Source organism: Blastomyces gilchristii (genome assembly GCF_000003855.2).
Source record: "Blastomyces gilchristii SLH14081 genomic scaffold supercont1.17, whole genome shotgun sequence".
Classification (NCBI taxonomy): Eukaryota; Fungi; Ascomycota; class Eurotiomycetes; order Onygenales; family Ajellomycetaceae; genus Blastomyces; species Blastomyces gilchristii.
Window position 1 is genome coordinate 238,805 of NW_003101666.1, and position 16,521 is coordinate 255,325.

Below are 16,521 nucleotides of genomic sequence, written 5' to 3' on the forward strand. Positions count from 1 at the left end.
CTTGGACGATTCCTTTCAAGCCTCAACTTCTCTTTCTTCGACTCTCTTTTCTTTTTCGCTTGAGTAGTTATCTGACTTTCTCAGTCAACGATGTCTTTGTTTCAGTGGTCATTCCTCACTGGTCGAGAATGACTTGCAGATGAGTGGGGTCCTAGGGCAAACAGCCACGATCTAAAATGAAGGACGTGTCCCGGATGGACGAGAAAATCGCGGTAAGTCGGTACAGCCATGATATAGCAGATTGTTGCATATGGGACCACCGAACCGTCAAGCCTCATGTCCAGAATTCCTCCAGGCCAATCATTCAATGTTTCCCCTTTTCAGACTGTGCATAAATTTACACTACATATTCCAGTAGGATGGGTCCCTAAAATGGTATCGACCAGTCGAATCTGACATTTGAGTGCAGGTTGCCCCCACCTCCCCCCATCCTTCCCTTTGCTTGCCTTTGTCCGTGTATCATGCAAAACATTGTTCACTGCATCCCTTCCCGCACCCAGCAGCCAATTCAATTATTTCTGCCTCTCACAATTCCCTACCAATCAGCCACAAGTTTGCCAAAAGATTGTGCCCCCTATGTCTTGCCGATTTTTCAATATTTTGGGGCCGGTACCTCCCGGACCTGCTTGCCCAGATCCCTCCCCGCCACAAGATACACCTCATCCATGGCCCATGGGAAGAAGCTCAATACTCGTGGCTGTTCAATTCCATCTCGATACTGGGTCGGACTTTTTTCTTTTTTAAGGCATGGCAATCGATCATAATTTATGAAATTGATAAATATGCCATGTGACGGGACAAGTGCATTCATGTGCAACAGCATACGCTGTACTAACATTCAGGCTGTCAGTACTTACTGACGAGACCAAAGCGTAGAAATCAAGTTGAGGAATACACCTCAGTCACTCTAGCACCACCACCACCTGAGTAGAATGACTTTTGAGGTCATTTTTGAGACCTAAGTCTCATTGCACCGCTTCAACCTGCTAACACTAACCAACCAGAGTGTTGTGTCTTCAGCCGTTCCGATTCTTTCTTCCTTTCTGGATGATAGAGTATACCTTAGGTACTGGAGAGGAAAGGTATTTGGAAGCCAAGAAATTGCTTCCTGTCCCCTACCGCTCCTTTAGTCGAATGCTCTCTACAGTTCTTCCTCCGGTTTGTGCTTACGTGGTCTTTCTCTCTTAGAAGCACTGACGAAGTTGCGGATGGATACAATCATGAATGGAGCCGCTTCGGTTGATTCCATCAACATCCATCTTAACTATGATTGCTGCTAGATGAGACGCTTTCGTTATTGATCTGATTAAATGACACTGATCTTTGCCCAGTGTCAACATTTCCTACTCTTGGAGTTTCACGAATTTGCAGAAATCCTATCGTATTGACGTTAGAGGTAGGATTGGATAAGATTCCAACTGCTATTATAGCTTTGTTTTTGCGAGCCGTGGAGTTTAAAGAACGGCGAGACTTAGCCCTGCTCGAAAAGGAGAAAGAGACAATTAAGTAACCTATTATGCGGTTATTCGCACTTATACTGACGCAGGAGGGAAAAAATGGAAGTTCGATTATGACGAAGATATAGAACGAAAACTGAACTGTTGAGCATGTATTTTTGATTGAAAATATCTAACGATCCCTAGCTTCCGTGAACTGTACCCATTCTTCATTCTCGAATTCGGCAGATGGGTCTCCAACCCTGCTCGACTGGGGATATGAAAGGTTACTCGGAGGATCCTAGTGTTGGGTAGGGCAGGGGCCAATAACCATCTACCGACTGCTGCCTCTTCTTTGTGCGTGCCCTTACGACCGTAACTTCCACTCATCGGGAAGCCCTTCTGGAACTCTGGGATCTTGAATAATACGAATATTGCGAACGCGAAATAGATAAATTATCTCTCGAGATACGGACTACATTCCATGCTGGCTAGGCTACCCTGAACTGAGGATCGCTCACGAAATGGTCCAGAGGGATATCTCGTTCGTGCTCGCTTCGTTGTTGATTGGCGGCCAAATACGATAGGGCTATGTATCAGCTGTTGGCACGAGCCCAAAAAGTTCTACCCTCTCATGTCCTCGATCGACAGAACCGGGAGGTGCAGAAAAATAAAAATAAATTACCAAGAAAGAACGGCAACGCAGGAAAAAGCAAAAAGCAATGAAAATCGAGTTGTTTTTTAATTTTCAATTCTGCGTGGAAACGCAGAAGAGAAGAAAATTTTGCCGATTCCTACCCTAAATATTATTTCTTCAAATCTTTCATCTGCTCCAATAAGCTGCTCCCACTACCTCAAGCTGAACAGCCTGTCCCAGGGCTGTTCGGCGTCTTCGCCTGCCTGTGGAACCCTATTTTCCATGGAGAGTTTCCGTTAAAAGTGAAGTTTTATTAAAGCTTCATTATGCCGCTTATTGTCGTTATACATTTATCTCTTACTCGATTTCAACTTTCAAGGCAAGTGCAGCTGACTGCGACGGGCTTGTCTTTATCATCTAGTTTGCCCTTATCCATATCATTTTTATGATTATTACTTTTTCCGCAAGTTCTTTTTCCTTTTCTACACCATTCACGTTCACATTGACTCTTAGTAGTCAATCACCTGAACACTTTTGCCTGGCCTGTTTGCTGTCAGAGAGTGATCCTCGTCGAACTGATTTGTGAGGCTGGAGAGCAGAGCCCTCCCTTTCTCGCCGCCACTTATTGACACCTTTTCCGTCTTTCTCCGTCCATTTCTAGCACACCCATTTCATCAATCTAGCTCCTCTCCGGCGGAGCATACTCTTTTCCTCCGAACTGCAGATGGTCCGTCATTTTCTCCAAATTACGTATAGAATTCGACGCGTCGGCAGCAAATGTGCCAAACTATAAATTCGGCTGTGGTGAAATAAATGGACAGAAACCCCGATATGCAAATCTCTGCGACTTTATTGTCATTCGCGACCCACAGATAAGAATCAGGAAGTTTAGTTGAAGGTTTGCGGCCGCTTCCCCAGATTTCCACTGTATTGTCTTTCTCTCTCGAGGTTGGTGGCATGAAGCGCCTGCTGTTGCCATTGTCATATTCTCCATACTTCGACCCTTCGAGAAGCTATTGAATTCCGACCTTCACAAGTTTCTCAACCACCCTGAAGAGGGTCTGCCGAGCAGGATTGAGACCTACCAATCATTGTTACCGACATTTCCAGCGTCGCCCGACTACCGCAAGGCTTAACTGGTCTAAATCCGCCTGCCTGCAGTTTTGGAGCGCATCCTCTGGTTCCTTTTCTTGGGACTTTCCCCGAAAGTCGAGCTACCAATCGAGCAGCGCTTCCCCTACTGTTTTTCGGCAGAATTTTTGACCTGACAAATGAATAATAGTAAGCTTATTTTCATCTGGTACGACTTCAAAGATACTTTGTCTGGATTATTTAGCCCACCACCCGCTGTCAGCGGAAGATCGTCCACGTTTTCGCTGGGGGCGTTTATTTTCTTTTTCCTTATTCTCCCATTTTTATTTATTTTCCGTCTTGACCATGATTTCTTTGATTCCAGCATTATTCTTCTACACTTCCTTCTTCCCACCCCTCGCATTGATTTCTCTTGACCGATTTTCCAACCGATGCATGCTCGTGCAACCTAGCTACATCGGAGCCTACCTTTTTGCATCACCGCACTTCGTTCGCATCTCTTCCATCGATCGAGCCTCTGTTGTTTCCTTCTCACTACCATACAATTTCTAAAATCTCCAAATCTAACACGAATTCATACAGCCGCACTGCTTCAAAATTCTTTTCAACTTGAATATCCTGTCTATTCTGAGAGCGAGTACATCACAAACGAACGAACGTTCCCTAGCACAACTTCTTTCCCGACCGAAGTCGTCGAACCTGGGCACCAGAGAACCGATACACTGGGGCATCAATTCGGACACCCGGGTTCTGTACCCGTCACCAACGGCTTTAGGTACGCCGCACAACATTCTGCGGTACAAGATGTGCCGTAGGTGCCCATCTTCCTTTTAATTCTGACTGCCCTTGCATTCCCACACTCTCTCGGTGTTTGGCAAGTTGACTGCTACCTTTTTGTCTTGTGTGGCATGCCACTTCGAACTATTGCCTTGCTTAGTTAGAAAGCGCATCCTTCCTCGTTGTTGTCATATTATTGCCCTGCTGCATGAGGGCGGGTGGTTGACAGATATCCCCCCCCCCCCCCCTCCCCAGGCCAAAGGACTGTTCTGGAATTTATTTTTACTGATGGTGCCGTAGTTCCTTATTTCAGTGCCTCATTTTGCTTTTCATTAAACTCCCTCTTATCAATATTTTACACGTGTGAACCTGTGTCAGTTTACTAATGTTTGGATCCTCTTGCTCCAGCTTTAATGCTGCACCTGGACTTCTCATGAACCCGATCGAACCCTCTCGTGGATCATCCTCAACCAGTCCTAGCTCGGTTACGTCTTCATACCCTTATGCTTCTCTAAGACATTCCATCCCGAGCACTGCGACTTCAACTGAAGGATTTTCAACACCATCGTCTTACTCTCATCCAACAAACTTGCAGTGGAACGACAGAATGGGGGACCTAAGAATCCAACGGGTACCTGCGCTGTATGCTTATCCCCCTATTTCATATGGGTCTGCCTCTATGACACCAAATTTCTCATACTAACGACTCTGTTATACAGTCAGCCTCCCTCTGGTATGTCACCACCCTTGCAATCACAGGGCACAGTGGTTCCAGGGCCAACCGGGTTGATAACAAGGACTGATCCTTATTCAATGTCATACTCCATGAATCGGAATGCATATTCATCTCCGCACCATACCATGAACGACATATCACGTTATTCCCAGTACCCTGCTACACGGGCTCTAGATGTCCACACAAATGGTTCATCGATGTACAACCATCTGATGGATACCTCATCTCGGACTTCTCAATCCAGCCCAGAAGCTCCCCCGTTTAACGAAACCAACGTGCTTCATTCCGTTTTTACCAATAGCCACCAAACACTCAATACAGAAATTCATGCCAAGATACACAAAGGGTTCTTTCAGGTGGATGACAAATGGACGTGCTATCGTCGCAACTACTTTTCCGTGTCTTGCTCGTTCTCGCTCCGCCCGTGGACTCCCAATTCTCCACTTTATGTCCAACTTCCTAACAGCAACCCGCAGAGCGTTCGCTCGTTCGCAATGTCAATATCTGCGGTCGTGAATGCACAAGAGAATGAAACGCGGGAACTTGTCCAACATACTCCAAAACGAGACAAGCAATCAGAAAAGAAGCCCGGAAGGATAACTCTACATCCAACGCAACCCCCATCCCTCGCCATGAACCATCCATCGTCACTTGGGCCCAATCCTATTTCGTTCGCCGCACCACCACACACTTCGAGCTTGCCATTAGATTACGGATCATCCTTTGGAGGAGCAACCCAAGCGTCACAACCACCCACTTCCCATACGTTTGAGCGTATCCAGTTTCAAAAGGCAACGGCGAATAATGGCAAACGTCGTGCCCAACAACAGTATTATAATCTGGTTGTTGAACTCTACGCCGAAATACCTACCTCAAATGGCGTTGATCTTCAGTGGGTCTTAATAGCCAAAAGATTATCCCATCCAATGGTAGTTCGAGGTCGGTCGCCGGGGCATTATAAGGACGGTCGACGAGACAGTTCCGCAAGCATGGGGCCAGATGGTGGCACTGGAAGCTCAGGGGATGGCAACGGAGGGGGCTGCTTACCACCAGGAATGGGGCACGGCCCGCGCACGCACCTTTCACTAATGTCACAGTACAGTGGAAGCCATCGTGCTCCTACTTCATATAACTACCACCGCTTATCGTCTACAGACCACTCCCCTTTAACAACCAGCCCTCTAATATCCTCCTCGTCGTCTTCACCTGATTATAACAACTACACCATGATGAATGGCTCGATGGATCCACTAGAGACGATCAAAGACACCACTACCGCAGGCGCTTACGGTGACCCAACATTTACAACTGCTTCACCGGATTCGAGAAAAATATGCATCGAACCGTCAAGCCTACGCCTACATATGCCAAGCTATGACGACGATGCTGCTGTCAAGACACAAGAGGAGCATGACGCCACTTATAGCGCAGCATTCGATCCAATGATTCCAGCCTTGCAGAATGAGCACGATGGCTCAAATCAATATCTCAAGCGGCACAACACCACCAGTTATTTGAGTCAGCTCTCAGGTCCTAGATTTGGTGGGTCCTATGCCAGTCGTTCTGGAGACACCTCTTACAGCCGCTTTGACTCAACCCAGAATCCCCAAAGTCTCTGTTCTTGAATTCCTTCAGTTGATTGACTAATGATGGTACTACATCATCTGAGGGGTTGCGCATTCCTCGGCTGCTTTCCCAACTATTTCCTACCTATCATCAACGCATAACGATTTCCATTTACCCAGAGTTTCATACAATCTTCATTCGGGACCGCAGCGCAATTGAAATGTTCGCTGTTACCTTCATTTTAACTAACCTTATGTCTGAAGTCTCCATTTTCCTCTTCCCTCTTTATTCTGGGACCTTAAAAAAATTTCCATATGATTATATTCCTTATTAATGTCATTCAATTCATCATTTTTATCCACCATTGATTTTTTTTTACTGAACTCGGTCCCAGTGAAAGGTTGTTCCGTTGATATTCGTGGCCAAAATTTCACAGAAGTATAGGATGGGATGGAGAGCGGAGGTAGAACTTGCTGCCTATCAAACGCGAAGCTACCTAAATTGTTGGGTCATGGTGTGGTGTAATCAATTTTTCACATGCTGTGCTCTGTTATGCTCTAGTTCTTATTTTCATTCCCTTCATTTGTTTTTGTCATACATGTTTTTATTTATGCATGGAATCAAAAGTGCTTCCTGGCTGGGCTTCCTGGTTTTGATAACAGGGTCGAATTGCATTGATAGCGGCAGCAAAAGGGCTTTCTTAGCATCTTACTCATCTCACATTATTTTGAAAGCCTTGCGTTCGAATTCGGGGGAAGGGGGGTCCCAGCAGGTAGAAGCAGACTGGGAGAAAGAAAAGAAACCAGAATGTCACACAAAAAAATGGTACGGTGCTCAAGGTGGGACGTGTGAAGGTTGCGCATCGGGATGGAAGGGGGGAGAGCAAAAGGGAAATGGAGTCTTGCCGGGTGCTTGTATGTTTGTGGGCTTTGTTTTATTTTTCTGGAGATTCTTCGAAGTGCGCTCGAAGTTCTCACTGGCTATGTATCGTCGCAAGGTCTGTTCTTGTCCGTTAAGGAAGCTTGTTCCCCTTGAGAATCGAGACAAGGATAGCAGATGATAGGTAGCTGTTAGTTTGAGTTCGAGCCACATGGAGGTTTTGTTTATTAAGTGAAATGAGTTACGGCACGGTATCATGCTGCATATCTCTTCTACGAAGCAGAACGACATTTCTCTCCCATAGATCCCAGATAGCGAAGCCACGTGATTTCCTATGCCCTAGCTCTGGCTTATCCCCTTTATTTATCCCTTTATCAGAGCTTCCAGAGAGATATATATATGATATATCCAGAGGCTGCCAAAACATGTACTCAATTCTAACTTAGGATGTACCAATCTATGGTATTATTCTTTTAATTTTGAGAGCAGCAGAAATAAACATAAAGCTGCTTCATTCCGCATCTTTGCAAAATTAAAGCTGGAATGATCTCCTAGCTGGGGGGAAAGAAATCCAACAAAAGTATTTAGCAGTTAGCAAAACAATAATCACTCACCAGAGCAAATAAGCATATGCATATGTAGGTACCCATACTGATTAGCTATATTTCCATTTTTTGGTTTTACGCACCCCGAACCGGCTTCTATCGAAATAGTAAGGGCGATGTAAAACACGATGGCAGAGAATGGGTACACAGGGCTCCGTGCTTGGTATTACACTCCTTACACTCTTCCATTAGCTCATGGCCACCAAAAGCACACAGATAAAGACACAACATACAGACATAAGCGGGTGTGTCGTCGGCCGGAATCTGGTCAAGGCACGTATTTTGTGCCATCCCTTGTTAGCTTCTCTCCTATTGATTCCCGCTGCATGATTTTTGCAAGCTCAGGCGTTTATTTTAGTGATCACAATAGTGCCCAAGATATGTTGATCGAGAAAGAAGTGAAACCTGTTCATTCGGATTTTAGGATGAGCGAAGCACCATTCTACAACGAAATTTCAAAAGACCCAATCAATAGTTGCAGACGGGGAAAGTGTTGGGGTGGGGGGGGCGCCGGGAGGGGGGAAAGGTGAAGAAGTAATGGGATCGAAAAGTCAAACGTGAATGAATGGTGGCTTGAGACATCATCTCATCAGGTGCCGATGCTCAAATCGTGAACTGTCAGAAACGTGAAGGCTGATCCACAGAGTAATTATAACTCAAGTCCCTAGCCAGCCAATGTGAGTTGGTTCGATCGATGAGTGGATATTGACGAACATCGGCGGCTCTAGCAATGCAGACCAGGCTGTAAATCAGAATATCAAAAGATGCATAAGTGTACGTAGTTTTTAACATATTGGAACTCTTCATAAAATGGTGGCTGGGCCTGGGCCAATGTGACAAATGGCGGATGATAGATCTCGGCTCTCATTGATTTTTGTCTCAAGTATATTGCATATGCGTACACAAACATCCCGTAAGAGACGCCGTCATAGTGACAAGTATCGGATAAGCCGGTTGGAGGAAGATTGCCTCCCAGGATGAAGTTGGGGGCGGAGATAGAGAATTAATGTGAAAATCAGATATCCCGTCCCGGAGAGTCGTAATATCCATGCACGCGCTGGGACAAGTACGAACTGATTTGCTTTGAACTACTTTTCAGTGAACTGGACTCTGCTCTTTTTCGCATAGATAAATCTACTAATTCGAAGAGATCGATGTGAGCGAATGATGCAGCATTAGGGGGCCAGAAGGAGAGGGTGCACAAGACTAGCAGTCTAAACTTGCAGGGCGGTTGTGAGGGTTAATGGAAACGAGCATGACCAGCTGTTCAATTTTCTCACACTCACCCGCTTGCATGCCGTTGCTCTATCGGAAAACAGGGCATGCTCATGCCTCGTCGATCGACACGAACTGATCTAGTCCGTCACAATAATCACGGCAACAGCTTTTTGAAACACATCCAATGCCATCGACGAGGCATATCTCTATGGGTACAGCATCAGCAATGAAAATCAAAATGCGTATATTCCTGCATTCTAGATGCGTGGCGATGATGGAGGGATGGTGGCTGATCAACAGCACGGAGAAGAACCGATTTTAAAAAGAAAATGAAAGTTAAAAATAAAAATAATAGGAAGTCAAATAAGGCTTGAAAGGAAGGGAGCAAGCGCCTTGACAACGGAAAGAGGCAAATCAATTTTACTCCAACTAGAACTTCAGCTGCAAGTCTCAAACGAACTGATCGCCAATTCCTCTCTGCCTCCTCGAATGTCAGACTTCACCTTAGCCATCCAATCCAATCCGAGGTCCATGTCGGTGTAGCGCATTCCCACGATGACGGGGTAGGCTGTACTAGGGCAGTCTGATATTCAACTCCACTCTTTTTTTTTTGTGTAATCAGGTCCCAAATCATCCTCTAGTTCTCGGTTCGGTTCCACGACGGCAGTCATTGAGGCCTGCATGCCCTGTCCGAGCTTTGCTTCCTTCTATTAAATTCTCAAGAGGGCAAGGACAAGGGAATTATGAAAAATTGAAAATTGGGAGGGGGGGCGCTAAAAAGAAAACTCTCGGCCGTCGATCACCTGGTACCACATCTCTATCCCAATACAGATGCACATTTCCCCCAGGCACCATCCAACCTCCTCTTCCTTCTCAGCAACCGCACCTATGTATATGCCACTTCAATGTCCAGCCCGAACCCTTTTCTGCTCCTCATCAGCCAACTGAGCGGCGTGATATCCACATGCACAAGCTACACACCCGCATACACCGTACTGTAGCCCCCTCTCCTCTCGCCAAAACGTACTCCCCCGTCTCTCCCATAGCCCCTTACCATGCCACAGCAACAATAAACTCGCAAATCATCTCTACTTCATATCTCTTCCCATCCCATCTTCAATTCAGAGTCCAAATTCCGTTTGTTTGCTGTTGGCGCTGCCCAGAGCCACGTTTTCATTTCATTTCTTTCCCTTTCTTCCTTTGCTCCCCTATTGCCTTTCTTTCATTCCACATCACCCCAACCCCCACCTTTCCATCCAATAATTCTACCGCTCAACACTGGAAATCTTAACGCTCAATTTCCTATCCAGCTCCGCCTGCTCCTCGCTGCTCGGCACCATGCCCAACGCCTCCTCAATTTTAGGAGACCACCACATCCCGACCGTAGCATAGGCCATCAGGCCGGCTCCGAAGAGGAAGCGCGTGCGCGGGGAAAGGTTGCGGTAAGATCTAGAAATGTTGGGGCCCGGTCCGGGTTGGTTAGTATCTATTTCTAGTTTCAATTGTATTGCTGTACAATTACCCAGTTTTCTTTTTGTTTTCCCGCATTGAGCAATTGGATTTATATGACTAAGCAGACATAAAGGGGAATTGAACATACGACCACAGTGACATTTGTAAAAAGAGAGGTCTGGTTGTGACCTATCGAGGTTGGTGTAGAAGGTTGTATGTATGTCTGTTACCCTGGTCGTTGCACTCATCAGTCTGTCTGTCCATGTGGTCTTGGCATATTTCTCAGGAAGGTTTAGCGTCCTCTCCCCTGATTCTTGGCAAATATCACGATAGTCAGTCAGCATGGGGAATAACTCGATTTCCAAATTGCAAAGAATGAATGAATGAATATGTACTGAGTATATATGTATATAACCATGTAACTCGGTTATAGGTCGATGGTAACGATTTTGCATATATTGAATCTGAACAAACAACCCAATAGAATCTCCTCCTTTGATACAACTTGACATTGACCCAGCAGGCCATCTTCAGTTTTGATGACTGCTTCTTCTGAGGTAAAAATGCTCTATAACTTATTTCATCGGTAGAGCGCTCTTCACGTGTGTCCTATCAGGTTACCTGTTCACACACATAGCCACCTAAAATTGCGTATACATATATATATATATATATATATATATATTGATTTCAGCTACACTAATACTTCAAAAAAACCACAAAGGTAAAGAGAATAAGGTATAGATAGACAAAATCAATAAAGGTCACGAAAACAAATTCAGGTAGATCAAACGCACTTAGCAAAACGAGGAACAGACGGGGATAATAAAGTACAGTCACTGATCGATATTTAAAATGTCCTCACATCACCAAGGCAAGCAGGCAAACAGGCAAGAAATAACAAAAGACAAACGACAAATCGTACCCCGAAAAGAGGCTCACAACGTAAAGGAAAAAGAAACTACAAACATATCGAAATATGGGAAGGCATCAACATGCATAGGGACATGGTAGGGGGTAATTTCGCGTGCGCATGAGTTAGATACATCGATATATAAAAGAAAAAAAATATACGGAAAAAGGTTCGATACAGGGACTGGAACAGAGATTAGGTTGGGGCATATATAGAGGACAATACTGAGCAGCGAAAACAAAACGTATATCACAAAGCCCAAAATCAAAGGACAGAAAAGGAGAGGAAGGGAGAACACACAAATACCACGCGCAGCAAGCACGGAGCGAGGGTGTGAAATCCGCATACTGGTGGCAACGAGTGAATTGGACCGTACTGGATAGGTCTGGCCCAATGTCTTCGATCTCCATGTTCATAGAAATCATTCGTTGTGAGGCGCTTTCCAGGCAGGCAAGAATACACACAAAGGCGGCTAGCGCAAGCTGTGCGAAAAACATAGATTGGTATATACTTAGGAAAACATGGTATAATTGGTCATAATAACGGCAGTCCCGTTGTCTCCGGGTCGATAAGCTACCAAGGTGGCCTAAAATTAGATAGCGCGTAGTTCCTGAGTGGCTACCATGCAGCATGGATCTGGGACATGGATTGAGAAAGGGCAGGGGTAACCAAAGGAACTTGCGGGGTAGCTAGAAGTCCTTAGGATCATTTCTTCCCGTAGGCACGGTCAATTTCCTTTTGGAAATGGTTGGAGATTTTCTTTCGTTGGAGTTTCTGAGCGGCGGTGATGTAGCCCTAGATTGATCAATAGAAGGTTAGCAATGATAACCATGAAACAACAATGGCTGAGAAAAATGATAGGAAAGGGAGTGGGTGATGTGGGGGAGTGGGGAAGATTTGATGGAAAGCGGAACTACATTTTGCGGAGTCCACTCTTCATCGGAGAGCACAACTCCCTCGATAATTTCAAAAGGCTTAAGGTGACTGGCGTAACCAGCATTTTGTAGCTCTTTGAGGACAATCGAGTTCAACTTCTTGTTGTGAACCAGCGCTTCGATACTTTCTCCTTCGATTCCATTCGCCTTCGCGAGCGCGAGGAGAGCAGGTTCGGCGGGGACAATAACTGCAATTGGCTTAGTTTGATCTATCGCAGCGTAGACCATGATGTTGGCGACAACATTGGCGGAGCGATATATCGACTCAAGCTTTTCCAGCGCAATGTACTCGCCATTAAGAGTCTTAACCAAGTTCTTCTTGCGGTCGATAATCTTAAGATGGCCATTCTTGTCGAACTCGCCAATATCGCCAGTCATAAACCAACCATCATCAGTTATAGCCGCTTTGGTTTCCGCTTCGTTATCGTAATAGCCTTCTGTGACACTGGGGCCGCGAATCCAGATTTCACCTTGGGGCGGATTGTTCTTCGTGAAATAGCCTGCCTCGGCGAAATCAACGAGTTTGATTTCGACCGATGCTGCGATATCGCCAATCGCATTATGGGTCCATGCCAAGGGATCGCATAGGCCACCCATAGCACTGGTCTCAGTTAAGCCGTAACCACCAACCATTGGGCATAGGGCCATGGAAAGGAACAGCTGCGTGTCCTTGGAAATCGGTCCACCGCCGGACAACATAATTCTGAGACGACCTCCAGTCGCTTCCTTGACCTTCTTGAAAACGATTGCGTCCAAGATGCCCGATCCGGGAAGGCCAGCGGAGATCAAAAAGTGTTTGGCGCTAAGGCCTCCCCAGAAGAGTCCCTTAATGAGAGCGCCACCTTTGTTTACATTGCCAATAATTCCCTTCTTTACAGTTTCCCACACGGCTGGCACACCCACTAGGACGGTAGGTTTCAATTCACGAATATCGCCTTTGCAGTTTCGCACGGATGTGTCAGAAAGTGTTTTCGGGCTGCCGTAGCCCATTGTTCCGCCCCAAAAGAGACAAAGATTCTCAAATATAAACTCGAGGATATGCGCTTGCGGGAGATAGGTCAGAAGCACGTCAGACGGGCCCAGAACGTGCCCGACATTGGCATTAGCTCCGGCCACTGCAAACTTGAGTTAGCCTCGCAGGTCAAGTTTAATAGGAAAGGGGTTCAAAGGACGAATCATTGACATACTCCCGGCAACAACCATGCTATGCTTCAGAGCAACACCTTTCGGGGGGCCGGTTGATCCTGACGTATACATGATGGCGCCTTGAAGAAGTTACACATTCAAATTAGCAAACGAGCTAGCAATGAATACCATGTTGGGTACTTACACAGATCTTCCGGGGTTGGTGGTACCGGATCTACGGGATTTTCTTCGCCAAGGTTCCGGAGCTCTTCAAAGCTCATAATGTTGATGTGAGGGAAGCCAGATTTTAGGCTATCAATATGTTCCTGCTTGGCCTCAGTTGCCGTGTCATAGATGACATATTTAATATCCGTAGCATCCTTCAATATACGCTCAAGGGTTGAGAGGAGGACAGGGTCGAGGAAGATGGCGCTGCTATGAGTCTGTAACAGGGAATGCTTCAAGCCGTCCTCTCCCAGGGAGTCGTAGGCAGTCACAATAGTCATCGATTGAGATCCGGCACCTAGAAGATGTTAGGAGGGCTTCATAAAATGCGTAATGAAGTGGATTCTGGGCTAAATACCAAGTGCCATCGCCAACCAATGTGCGCTACATTAACACAATGAGCCATAGTTAGCATATTTAGTCCAAGCGAGCAAATGCGTGGATAGCCCAGAGACGCACCTCGTGGCAGCAAACATGTGGAGCCTGCTATTCTTCTCGAGTCCAAGTTTCCTGAGACCAGCGCCCAGCTCCAGGACAAGCTTCTCGAACTCAATAAAGGTAAGATAGGTATAACCACTGAGCTCGAAGAAGGTCCACTCTTTGTCGACCTCCTGCTCTACCCCACCCACCATCTTCTTGATCTTCTTATTCTCGACATGGGTTCCAACTATCCGACGCGATCCCACCGCTTTGGAATTTCCGTACGTCTTCGCGCTCCATTTGAGGTTCTCAAAGAGGGTTGAGATTTCCGGATGAGGTTTGCTGACGAGGCCGTCCTTCGCGGCAGGGTGCCTGCGGGGGATGGTCTCCCCTTCAACCTTTTGGACACCGGGGGCTTCTACGGTGAAGGGAGGCTTCTTGGACATACGGGGAAACAGCGGGCTATCTTTTTTCGCCATGGTGACTGGGTTGACTGTGGACGTGCTAGGAAGAATGAGGTTCGGCTAACTGATTAGACTCGAAATGTGAGGGTTCGTAGCTAGCCAGGAAGACTAGGAGCTCTGACGTGGAGACACTGCGCCCAGGGTATTGCGTAGTTTCGGCTTGGGGTAGGAGGTAGAAGAGCGAAAATGAGATGAGGAATGAGATGAGGAGATGAGGACAGTAGAGGCAAAGGAGAGGAGAGATCGGAGAGGAGAGGAGAAGAAAAAGGTGGAGGTGGTGGAGGCCAAGGTCGCCCAGATCAGCCAGCGCAGCGAAGCTTGCTTTGGCCGACGAGCAAGGAGGCAAGGAGATTTCACTAACGCCGCAGCCCCGGCGGTATTGGGGTTACTAGCCTGCCAAGTCCTGTATTATACACGTACTGAAATATAGATGTACCCCTCTCCGTGGTTTGGGTGGGAGAGTACAAAAGATGCTGGTCCCGTGACTCGTTTGCTCAATATCAAGTTTCTGATGGATACGAAACGGACTATATTGTGTGAGAGGCTATTACCCGAAGAAGCTGACTGGCCCGGGTGATATATATATATATATATTTAGATACGTCTGGATACGTGGCCGCTTGATTCAAAATTCATATCAAAAGGGCAGCTGCTAGGATTATGCCTGGTTTAGGTAAACTGAATAGAAAGCAAACACAGGCTGTTAGCAATAGTAATACTGAGCCATGTTGCAATCAGTATGGAGAACAACCTCTTCAAAAGCCCGGGTACAAAGCACCACTAGAGGCCTTGATCCTCTTGAAACTAGTCATGACTAGCCTGTCGCTGTCCCGCCTCTTTGAAGCTTCTAGGATTTGATCCGTCTTCTGCTTTTCTTGGCAGCTCAACTTCAACCCCAGGAAACTCTTTTGCCTAGGCATGGTTAGTCAACACAAAGTCCCAGAATCATATGGGATTTCGCGAACCGTGGGCTATTTTTGAAGTACCCCGGTTAAAATGAACAACCTGCAAGGGTCTTTAGGTGCTAGCTAGCGCACATGATAGCGATGGACTTCAAGCGTCCTTGGGCACACTGTAGTGGTAGCAGGGAGAGGGGAGAGGGGAGCCTGGGAAGAAGGGAACGCCTAGGTGTTAACCTCCACTAGCCTGGTGGCGGGCGCGCAACTCAGACAACTCTGGGAGTGTTGAGTCGACTCCTGTGAGCTTGTTGTGAGCCAGTGCTGTTTTTTAGAAGTGGCACTCGCCCCCACCCCTTCGAGGTTGTAAGTCAAGACTCGCAAAGCTACTTGGCGCTGAGTCGCGTAAGGCCCAAGACTTAGGGGCCGCTTTTGACAGTCGACAGGTGACAGCTTTGCCGTGCTTTGTCCTCTGTGTATGAATCCAGACCGTGCAGCGTGAGCCTGTGGCTTAGAGGAAGACTAGCTACTTGAGTGCACACATGAAAGCCAAGTTCCTGTGCAGCCTGGCCTTGTCTCCTTTGTCTGGCCGAAAAGGGAGGACGCACCGATGAGAAAAAGGGCGAGGGAGTCATCGCCCTTGTTGTCTTTATTTGGCTTTTTATGTAGTTTTTCGTAGTGGGCCGATTGTTTCTGGCTTTTCGACCCGTTTGACCACAACGGCCGGTGTTGAGGAGACCCCAAGGTTGTTACCTAGGTATGGCCGACTAAGCCGCATCGGGAGTTATCCTGTTACAGTTGGTACCATACGGAATGTTCCATACATCAGGCGCGTAACATTAAAAGTTGAGGCTCAGGTAAACAGTGTGTAGCAGTACTACCAGAGTGACATCAGATGCACATGGAATGAGTGATAATCAGGGGGGTGAAAAAAGTTCCTGCATAGGGCACACATGCACAATGATGATGTTTCTCAGAGATGAAACAAACAAATTGGTTTTTAATTTATTTTTGGTGGTGCCGGAGGGACAGGGAAGGAGGTAGTTATTTAATAATATTGCCAGAACAACCTGGGCAGCTGTGATAACTTTCTGTCCGTATAATTTACAGCTTTCAGGCAGGGCAGCCCTAACTCAACCCCAGAG

General features: G+C 46.6%; 3 protein-coding genes across 7 annotated transcripts; 1 reads left to right on the forward strand and 2 right to left on the reverse strand.

Annotated features, from left to right (window-relative positions):
* Window positions 1–13: 13 nt before the first annotated feature.
* BDBG_06991 lies at window positions 14–7,778 on the forward strand. 4 transcript variants are annotated; one of them, XM_031722876.1, is made up of 6 exons: window positions 32–212; window positions 410–2,452; window positions 2,673–3,354; window positions 3,748–3,976; window positions 4,351–4,584; window positions 4,662–7,752. In XM_031722876.1, exons 3-6 carry the CDS (start codon window positions 3,345–3,347, stop codon window positions 6,301–6,303), a joined length of 2,115 nt encoding a protein of 704 aa, XP_031579898.1. In that variant the 5' UTR covers window positions 32–212; window positions 410–2,452; window positions 2,673–3,344; the 3' UTR covers window positions 6,304–7,752. The 4 variants fall into 4 exon arrangements, with proteins under 4 accessions (XP_002622480.1, XP_031579898.1, XP_031579899.1 ...); XM_031722877.1 differs by having other exon boundaries at window positions 3,748–3,940; XM_002622434.2 differs by having other exon boundaries at window positions 14–212; window positions 410–3,976; window positions 4,662–7,778.
* Window positions 7,779–8,487: 709 nt separating this feature from the next.
* Window positions 8,488–10,630, reverse strand: BDBG_06992. 2 transcript variants are annotated; one of them, XM_002622435.2, is made up of 2 exons: window positions 10,547–10,630; window positions 8,488–10,395 (listed from the first exon to the last, which is right to left on the reverse strand). In XM_002622435.2, the coding sequence occupies exons 1-2, from the start codon at window positions 10,558–10,560 to the stop codon at window positions 10,212–10,214; spliced, it is 198 nt and encodes a 65-aa protein (XP_002622481.1). In that variant the 5' UTR covers window positions 10,561–10,630; the 3' UTR covers window positions 8,488–10,211. The 2 variants fall into 2 exon arrangements, with proteins under 2 accessions (XP_002622481.1, XP_031579901.1); XM_031722879.1 differs by having other exon boundaries at window positions 8,540–10,395; window positions 10,469–10,630.
* A 50-nt stretch (window positions 10,631–10,680) lies between these two features.
* BDBG_06993 (long-chain acyl-CoA synthetase) lies at window positions 10,681–16,318 on the reverse strand. The gene is made up of 6 exons (XM_002622436.2): window positions 14,056–16,318; window positions 13,955–13,980; window positions 13,577–13,894; window positions 13,434–13,511; window positions 12,229–13,361; window positions 10,681–12,106 (listed from the first exon to the last, which is right to left on the reverse strand). Exons 1-6 carry the CDS (start codon window positions 14,493–14,495, stop codon window positions 12,017–12,019), a joined length of 2,085 nt encoding a protein of 694 aa, XP_002622482.1. The 5' UTR covers window positions 14,496–16,318; the 3' UTR covers window positions 10,681–12,016.
* Between the last annotated feature and the right edge of the window lie 203 nt (window positions 16,319–16,521).